The sequence below is a fragment of the Chionomys nivalis genome, chromosome 4 (genome assembly GCF_950005125.1).
Source record: "Chionomys nivalis chromosome 4, mChiNiv1.1, whole genome shotgun sequence".
Taxonomy (NCBI): Eukaryota; Metazoa; Chordata; class Mammalia; order Rodentia; family Cricetidae; genus Chionomys; species Chionomys nivalis.
The window spans coordinates 106,429,508-106,439,122 of record NC_080089.1 but is presented as its reverse complement, the minus strand read 5'-3'; the positions used below and the strand labels follow the sequence as shown (position 1 = coordinate 106,439,122).

General features: G+C 53.2%; 1 protein-coding gene across 3 annotated transcripts in view; it reads right to left on the bottom strand.

The window, feature by feature from the left end:
• The window catches only part of Scap (SREBF chaperone), a 65,844-nt gene that overhangs the window by 451 nt on the left and 55,778 nt on the right, over positions 1–9,615 (bottom strand). For all 3 annotated transcript variants that reach the window (XM_057766443.1, XM_057766441.1, XM_057766442.1), the window contains 14 exons: positions 7,718–7,830; positions 6,391–6,485; positions 5,812–5,910; positions 5,439–5,657; positions 4,420–4,796; positions 3,849–4,037; positions 3,562–3,763; positions 3,373–3,488; positions 2,779–3,292; positions 2,617–2,702; positions 860–942; positions 600–766; positions 355–435; positions 32–238 (listed from right to left, as the gene is read on the bottom strand). In XM_057766443.1, coding sequence (XP_057622426.1) covers positions 32–238; positions 355–435; positions 600–766; positions 860–942; positions 2,617–2,702; positions 2,779–3,292; positions 3,373–3,488; positions 3,562–3,763; positions 3,849–4,037; positions 4,420–4,796; positions 5,439–5,657; positions 5,812–5,910; positions 6,391–6,485; positions 7,718–7,830 — 2,548 coding nt within the window. The remainder of the gene's footprint in view (positions 1–31; positions 239–354; positions 436–599; positions 767–859; positions 943–2,616; positions 2,703–2,778; positions 3,293–3,372; positions 3,489–3,561; positions 3,764–3,848; positions 4,038–4,419; positions 4,797–5,438; positions 5,658–5,811; positions 5,911–6,390; positions 6,486–7,717; positions 7,831–9,615) is intronic.

The window sequence follows — 9,615 nt, the reverse complement described above, 5'->3', positions numbered from 1 at the left end:
ACACCAAGAGCCCTGTACCCCACCTGCTTACCTGCTGAATGGAGTAAAGCTTGATGCCCGTGCTGCGGTCCCAGATATTGATGAGGTCATCCAAGCCACTACTAATGACACAGGAAGTGGTACAGGTCAGGGAAGTGACATCTCCACGGTGAGCAAATGTATGGCTGACCCTGCTACCTGTTAGTACATCCCACAGGCAGATGGCTCCATCTTGTCCTCCACTGGCCAGAACCATGGTCTGGGGAAAGAAGCCCAAGGGAACTAGATCATGGGTAGAGTTTCTTTGCCAACAAGGGTGTCCCCATCTCATTACTGCTTCTAAGGGCCAATAGCCCCACCAGATGACAGCCTCACCTGGTCAATGTATACAGTTGTGATTGCCCCCGAGTGGCCCTGCAGGGTAAAAAGGCAACACGAATCCTCCAGTCGGAAGACCTAGGACAGGGATGAGTAGGCTCTGGTCTCTGGAACCTTCCAAGTTACGTGTTTCAGCTAGAAAATGCCTTCCATCATTTCTCTAGGACTCCTCCAGCTTAACGCCCGCTCCTGCTCCCTACCCCTTTCTAGCTCACTGGTACCCAGAAATAAACAATACACACTCTTAGAGTATGGTCCTGGCTCCCTGTCACCAGGCGCCCGGCAGCAGCTCTCAGGGCTGTGATGGGTTTTTGGTGTGCACACGGCACTGTGTGGGTCAGATGACAGGCCACTGCGTTGCTGCTGCTGTACACAGATGAGGAAGGAGAACTGCCTCGCCCTGGGGTCCCTACAGAGGACAGGCTCAGTGAGCAGATTCTGAAAAGGCGGTGTGCAGACTCCCCCACCATGTGCAATGGCTGCTGCTCCCAGGCCCACTGACCTCTGAACTGAAGGGGGCTGAGGGATGTGTGGGTCTCCAAGGAAAAGAAATCAAGGGAACCGTTAAGCCGAGCAGCTACAATCCTAGAAGAGAAAGACAAGAGATTAAGGGCCATAAGGAATACACAAAGTGCTACAAAAAAGATGCGAGAGCCGGGTGGTGGCGCACGCCTTTAATCCCAGCACTCGGGAGGCAGAGACAGGTGGATCTCTGAGTTCAATGGCCAGCCTGGTCTACAGAGGGAGTTTCAGGACTACACATATAACAAATTACGCGTTCCCCCGTAACCTGGAGCTTAAGGTCAGGAGAACTGGGTTAATTCTGAGGAAGGGGAGAAGGACCCTGGGTGAGCATGTCATGGAGCCCCCATAGGGGCCTGCAATATCCATGACATAAATCAACTCTGACCTAAGTATATAGTCTGCTTCTTTCCTTTAACTACAAAAAGATTTCTTTTGCTCTCAAGAATTCTTAGACACAGCCTGCAGGCACAGGCAGGCATATGTGCCAGTGGCTCCTACAGTCAAGTCAGGTGAGGCTCTGAAATCTTTTCCCAGCAGAAGTCAGTGAACATTACAGCTTCTGCCCATGATCATCAAAACAGGCTCATCTGGGGATCCATGGTGCACAGGAAGGGCAGAGAGGAGAGAGAACGGTCACCAGGAACTTTAAAGGTCAGGCGTGAGCTCTTCCAGAGCTAACTGAGAGAACAAGCAGTGAGGAAGGATTTCCAACAAGCACGAGGAATAAGGTCAGCCAGGCTGCCAGTAAAATGCAGTAAATGTCCGTGCAAGTCCCGGTGATGGCAGGAAGAGGTGGCAGCAGTCAAAAGGAGACGGCCAGAGTCCCTGACACCAGTCCCCACCCTCCACCCTCCACTCCCCGCCTCAAGCTCCCACTACAGTTCGGATAGTGGAATCACTAATAGCCAGGAACCCCTGGAAGAGCCACCTTCCTGGAGCAGGCAGGTGAACTGAGTTCGTAAACTCAGCTGAGGGGCAAAGCTCAGGAACTAGAACCCCTCCCCAACCCTGAGTTTCTATGAGGGCAGCAGCATGGAGAGGAGGGAGGGAAGCTTTAGCAAATGCAGACTCAACAAAGATGGTCTGAGCCCAGATGCAGTACACACATATAATCCCAACCCCTGAAAGGCTGAGGCGTGAGAGGATTGCTTTATGGTAGTGAGTTTGTGCAGCTGAGAAGTACCTAAATGAGGGCTGGAGAGATCTGCTCCTCCAGAGAACCCAGGGTTCGTTCCCAGCATCCACAGAGCAGCTCATAACTAACTACAGTTCCAGGACCTGGCACCCTCTTCTGGACTCCAGGCATCAGACATACATGTGGTGCACAGACACATATGTGCAGGCAAAATAACTTTTTCAAAACAAAACACCCTGAACATGTTCAAAAAATAATTTTAAAAAAAAAAGTACCCAAATGAGGCCTTATTTCAAATACAAAAAACATTCTGCAGATTTTCTGCAACTGAAAGTAAGAGTGAACTATCCAGAGGGGTCAGCATTCACAATCCAGTAAGAGATGCTGACTTAGAAGGGTAGAAAGAAAACTCTGGGAGCTTCCCTTGTGCCTGGCCCTGCTGCAAACACTTCCGCATCTCTAAAGTGGTTACCACCTGAACCACCCTCGATGGACAGGTATTAGAGACTGAGTGAAAAGCTCAAATCCCACAGCAAATGAAGGAAAGAGGCCTCAAGACCGTGACAGGTGGGCTGAGGCAAGCAGCCGGGCACTCTCACCTCCTGTCCAGGAAGACAAGGGCTGTGATGCCTGAGGAGACCTCTTCGCTACTGCAGCAGAGCACCCCTTCAATGGCGTCCCACACCTGAGAGCACAGAGGCTGTGAGCACCTCCTCCTCGTGGGAACCCCCCAACTAGATGTGAGAAGCCCCTCGGCCCACCTCCAGCCGGCCGCTGCTCCGCCCAACCACGATGAGGTTGCCTTGCAGCTCCAAGCTCCAGATAGAGCCGGCTGTGCTGGGGGCCCAGGCCAGAGGAGGGGAGCCCTTCTCGGGTGCAACCCCTTCTTCTTGAGAAGCCTGGGGCGGCGGGGATCCCGGAGAGGGTGGGCGCAGGGCCGACATGCGCACAGCAGCCAGGCCCTCCTCCTGGTACACACGCTGCACCAGACGGCTGAAGTCATAACCAGAGTCCCTAGAGCGGCCACAGCCTGCCCGGTGCCGAGGTTCGGGCTGAGTGGGCTCAGGGGGCAGCTGCACCGAGAAATTGGTGTCGATTAAGCAAGTGAGGTCTGGCTGATCCCCGAAGAGGGAAGGCGGTGGAGGTCCTCGGGGGCGGTGTCGCAGCGGAGGGCTGTCCCCAGGCTCCTCGGAGCTAGTTTTGCCGCCATCGGACAACCTTTCCCAGGTCTCCTGAGCTTCAAAAGCTCCGCCTCCGCAGCTGTCCCGGCGTGGCCTGCCCAGGTTGAGGGGCCAAAAGAATGAGCTGCGGATTCCCTCAAGAGCAGGCAAGGGGCAGGGCCAACCTGTGCTTACCCTGGGCGCGGGATGCGCGTGAGGCAGTCCCCGGTCTGTGCGTCCCACACGCAGACTTGGCCTGCCAGGCAGCAGCTCACCAGCAGCATCCCATCGCTAGCCAGACACTCGATGTCCTGCATGAGGGTGTTGTGTTGGCACAGGCCAAGGCCATGACAGCCTGCTGCCCGCGGACACCACCCCCCTCACCATGAGGTGCCCTCGCAGCACCAGCGGCACGATCTCCGTCTCAGGCGGCGCGTAGCCATAGTCATCGCAAGGCAGCTCTCCACGCCTCCGCCTGCCCGGACCACCACCGGGCTGCCCATAGTTCCGCGGGCAGAGCACCCGGTAGAGGCAGAGCAACAGCAGTACGAGGACGATGCCCGCTGCCAGGCCAAGTGCGGCCACCCTGTGCGGAACAGCAAAAGCGTGAGCAGGGTGCACCCCAATACTGGCTTCACCCCGACCCACTTCTTGCCTCACCGGGGCCTTACTTGTATAAGGTAACGTCACCATGGGCTTGTGTTCCACCTGGTCCCTTAGGTCCGGCCTCCCAAAGGCCAGCAGGCAAAGGTTCAGGTGGGGCCCAGGCACTGCGACCATCCTGAGGGTGCCGTCCCTCCAGGGCCTCCCGTGGATTCAGGCGCAGGGTGACAGGTATGACAGGGAGCAGGCTGATGTACCTGTGAGTAGGCAGTTGGTGCCCTGCTGTGGCCCTCCCAACGCAGTCTTCTCAGTGCCTGCAGCCCCTCCCCAAACCAGCTCTGGCAGCCCAATCTTGCGATTTTCAGACAGTGGCCCCCTAGCAACCATCAATGGATCTCATTCTGCCCAGGGAAGGGGGCAAGCAATTTTAACTCCTGAGAACAGGGACTCAGGGTCACTCTTCCAGGTGTGTCTGCTGGCAGTGCCACCAGTTCCCGTATTGCTGCCCCAGAATTGTTACAACTATTTCAAATCCAATGCAGAAGCAGACTAGTTTTCTCTCACCAAGTGGAGGAGACGCTCTGGGAATGGTGAGCAGATACTGGGAGAAAGGCTGACAGTTGGCATAGCTCAACTTACCTTTTGGCCAGTGTGATGTTGTAGTAGTTGAAGAGTGTGGGCCAGTGGCGGAAGGACAATTTCCTCCACAGCTCCTCATCCTCAGGCCCCCAAGTTACCTCTGGGGCTCGGTTGTCATGGCCACCCTCTGCTGGAACGGCATGCTCAGGCAGCTCACCTGGCAATGTATGGTTCTCTGGTGGTTTAGGAGCGTCAGGTGGGAAGATGGAGAAGGCAGGGTCCGGGTGGCTGGCAGGCAGCACTCCGCTAGGCACAGGCATGGGGCCCAGGGAACCCTCACCCAGTGGGCTCTGTTCTGTCACCTGGGCAGCGAGGTAGGTGCGCAGCCCGGCTGGGTCTGTATACACCAGGATGCCAATCCAAACAACGGTACCAGCCTGTAGTGGGGTGTCAGATGCTCAGCAGGGCCTTTTAGGCACTGGTCAGCCCCAGGCCCCAAGCCATCTTGGCTCTCACATCGGAAGGACTTGGATGTGCAGGCAGGACATGACTCCCAATCTATACTTTCTTTTATGTCCCTAAGTCCTCTCACTACCACCTGCTGACAATCGCCACTAGAGGCCTAGCTCCCTTGGTTAGAAATCACTGTAACTGCTTTAGTTTGACAGAATTTGCCCACCATTCCCAGGTCAGCATGGTCAGAAGGACCAGCTGCCCGACCGCCTGAAAACCTGCCGGAGGGCCTCAGTGTAACCCACCTTTCCCTTCAGCTGCCTGGGAGACATGCTCTCACCCCTGCAGCCAGCACATCCCACTAGTCTCTGCTGTTTGCATGCTACATAGAGGCTGATTAACCATGACCCAGGAAAACACTGACCATGCAAAGTGGCTTCACCCTAGACAACCCCTGTCCTGGGTCCCTCCCTGCTGACCCTGGAGGTACTTCCCCAACAGACAGACCAGGGGTTATTGGTCAAGTAGGAAAGGCGTATCAAATAGCTCAGGAAGCAAGGCTTTGAAGGACCACCCCTGGGATCTGAATGCTGTCCTCTGCAACACAGAACAGGGGTGATGGGTACCATGATGAGGCGCTGTGCCAGGCGGGTACGGGCCAGGAAATAGATGACACGCAGTCTTTTGGGGAGCCGCAGGTTTCGGAAGGAAGACGGCTGCAGTGTGATGGTGTGTGGTGTGGTCGGCCGTACAGCTAGCTGTCTCTCATAGCGTGCTGGCCTTCCCACAGGCTTGGCCGAGGGCAGGCAGGATTCAGGGGGCAGGCGCTTGTTCAGGTCTGCTAGCTGTCGAGGGCACAGAGATCAGGCCCCAAGTTGTTCAGAGGCTGCCTGCATGGGACAGCTGCCTCTGCCTGGGGCCATGCCCTCACTCAGAAGCTGTCTGAAGAGAGCAAGCACCAGCCAAGAGAGTGGGTAGGGCAGGCTCTGCCACTCTTACCTCCATCCGCCGAATGTCAATTGACAGGACAGTGGTGAAAAACAGCATCTGGAGGAAGAAGTCAGACACCAGGCCCACAACAGCGAAGAGGCAGAACTCCTGGAATGAGCACACACCAGAGGCATTGTAGCTACATGGCTGCAAGCCTGGACAGCAGATCCCTCAGAATCAGCAGGGCACAGCAAAGACAAAGGAAAAATTCTTCAGCTAAGGGTCCGGAGACTAGGAAGTTTAGGCTAGCAGCTCACTAGGGGGCAGCAAAGAGCATGCATCCCTTTCTCCAGAGTGGACTGAAAGGGTGCTTTCCAGAAAATTCCAGTCCCCTGAGAAAGGCTTAAGTGCCCAATTCAATCCAGAAAACGTTAAGCCCACTAATATGCTCCCTGAGAGCCCTTCTCCACACACAGGTTCTGACCTGCTCATGCGCCTTTCTCTCTCTCTCTCTTTCTCTCTGTCTCTCTCTCTGTCTCTCTCTGTCTCTCTCTCTCTCTCTCTCTCTCTCTCTCTCTCTCACACACACACACACACACACACACACACACACGCTGGCTGCCAAGAGGTAAAGCCTTGGGCTCTTACTTGGATAGCGGGCACAAGGGTGAAGTAGCCAATGAGGATGATGCCTAGTTCAGTTGCCATGTTCTTCATGATGGACCAGCTCTCACTGCTTAAGCCTGCAGGGGGGGGGGGGGGGGAGCCAGAGCATGGGTTGGTGAGAACCTGTTTTACATGGCCACACCTGACCTTGTAGTCCTCAGAAGGACAGAAGCATGAAGAGGGCCCAGCCTCTGTGCAGCCATTTCACTCATGGCCAGACTCTAGGAGTCACCACCATCACGCAGTTGCTGTAAAGGAAGGCTGGGTGCAGCAGAATGCTCTGGCCATCAGAACAAAGGGGAAGCAGGGTGATGAGGTTAGAAAACCCAGGAAGAAAGCCCGGTACCGTCCACTGTAACCATCCACTGCTGACCTGCTGTCCTGTGCGCTGCACACGCCAGAGCAACAGAGGAATGAACTGGGACTTCCTCACGCTGCCCCCAGGGTCACGCTACATAACTGCTGTATGATCAAGTCTCTGCATTTACAGTGTGTTGAGCTTCCCAGAGACTTTGCCTCATCTTTCATAACCCACACACAGCACAATATGTAGCAGGGCACACAAGTTCATCAGAGGCTGGTGGAATGAGCGCACAGCCAGTTTCTGGCTGTTCCTCAGAGAAGTGGACTCAGGATAAGTGCCTCAGATCAATCCCCTCTCAGCAGGGTATGGTGGTGCACACAGGAGGCAGGGGCAGGAGGACCTCTGTGAGTCTGAGGCCAGTCTGGAATACATAGCAAGTTCCAGGTCAGCCAAGGCTACAGTGAGACTTCTCTAGGGGGTAGGTGCAGGGCTGCTATTGGCTGGCTAGCTCTCTGACACATGGGACATAACCAAGTACACTCTAAGGACTAGATGGTTCCTTGGGACATAAGCTAACAGGCTGACCAATTACATAGTACCCTGAAGACCAAAGCAAGGCTGGGATTTTTTTTTTTTTTTTTTTTTTTTTGGTAAGGCTGTGTGGGTGCAAATGTATGTAAGCATATATAGAGGTCAGAGGTCACACCAGGAGCCATCTACTTTGTGTTTTGAGACAGAGTCTCTCATTGGCCCAAGGTTGAATAGGTTAAGCTGGCTAGCCAGCAAGCTTTAAGGATCCCTGTCTCTCTTTTCAGTGTTGGGATTACAATTGTGTACCACTCTGTCCGACTTTGTACACGGATCTGGGGACTGAACTGGGGCCCTCACGCTTGTGCAGCAAGCACTTTACTGTCTGAGCCATCACCACAGCCATAAAAGGAGTATGAGGGCTTCTTATCCCCTTGGGCATAAAGATAAAAGAATAGCCCATCACCCCAGTGTTACCTTGTGCAATCCGAAGCTTCACCTCCAGGTCCACTGGGGTTGATACCACTGACTTGGTGAGCACCAACACATTCTCTAAGCCAATAACCACCACCAGGTACGGGAAAATCTCACTGGGGACAGAGGAAGAGATAGGAAGGTCTTGGTTCTTACCTGGGAGGCTGTGGGGCTTCCAGCCTACAGTAGAGGCTGCCAAGTGGCTCCTGCAGTACAGGGCAGAAACCCCTCTAGCGTACCTCCATCCAGGAGGCTTATCAACACAGTTTTTCAGCTCTGAGGCAGGCGCCAAAGCTTTGCCAAGGGGCCAGCTACCATGCCTGTCTCTTCTACCCAGTAGAGAAGGGAGATGGGAAGAGGCCCCCTTGAGAACATCATTGCCCCCACAGCTAGGCCACAGCTTTCTTAACCCTTCCCACACTAGACTCCAATGGTTAATGGAACAACCATTTCTAGGACCCTACACTGGTTACTCCAGCCCAAGATATTGACCTAAACAAAAGGGATAACCTAAATCCCTAACCTTTGCAGACACGCTATATCTGGAGAAGAGCAATTGCTCCCACAGTGCATCCTGACGACGGCTGAACTTCTCACCCATTGGGAGAAGCTCTGAAAGTGACTCAGAAAAGGAAGCAGGCAGTCCAGGACACGGAACCAAACAGGAGAGACACAAAACAGCTTTTCTGTACAGCTGCTGACCCCTGTCCTAGGCCTTGGGTCTCATATCTAACACTGGGGAGAGAGTGGCTTTCCCCTACGACGCCTGAGAAGCCAAGGTCAAGGCAGGTCAGTCAGTCTGTTGGTAACAGCAGGCAGGCAGGGCCAGCCGCACAGACCAAGGACAAATGCAGGGAAGGGCTTGGAGGAAGATTTTCAGAGGAACGGGGAAAGTACTTCAGTGAAGGAGGAGGCAGACAATATCCCCATATACTGACAGCACAGACTCCACGCTTACTCTGACTGCATATGTAAATCTTTAAAAGGAAACTCTTTTGTTAGATTCATTTATGCATGTATGTATGTAGACATGAATGCACACACATTCTCTCCTTCTATAATGCAGATTCTAGGGATTGAACCCAAGTAATCAGGCTCGGCAGGAAGTGCCTTACCCACGGAGCTTTCAATAGTGAAGACACGTACGCTTCTGTATCTCACATGCTCCCTGGACACAAGCCATTAGAAAGCAGTGTGAAGGGAGAGATGGCTCAGTGGTTAAGAGTACTGACTGTTCTTCCAGAGGACCTGGGTTCAATTCCTAGCACCTACATGTCAGCTCACACCTGTCTGTAACTCCAAGATCTGACACCTTCACACAGACATACATGCAGGCAAAATGCCAGTGCACATAAAAGTAAATAAATTATTAAAGAAAAAGAAAGAATGCAGTGTGCGAGGCTGGAGAGATGATTCAGCAGTTAAGCATGCTTACTGCTCTTGCTTACTGAGTTCAGTTCCCAGCTCCTACATTATCAACTCATCACCCCAATAACTCTAGCTCCAGGGGCTCCGGTGCCTTCTTCTGGCCTCCGTGGGCATCTCTCTGTACTCATGTGTACATTTTCCTATCCCCCAACCCAACCTATTAAAAACAATAAAAATAAGTCTAAAAAATAAAAGCACTGGGTGGTGGTGACCCATGGCTTTAATTCCAGCACTCAGGAGGCAGGTGGATCTATGTGAGTTTGAGGCCAGCCTGGGCTACAAAGTGAGTTCCAAGATAGCCAGGGCTGTTACCCACAAACCCTGTCCCAAAACCCAGCAAAACCAAAATAAATAAATAAATAAATAAATAAATAAATAAATAAATAACAGGAATGTGCATATGGATGTTTAAAATGTAAAGATCAACATCTATATATACAGATACCATATATATACAAACACAAATATTCTAT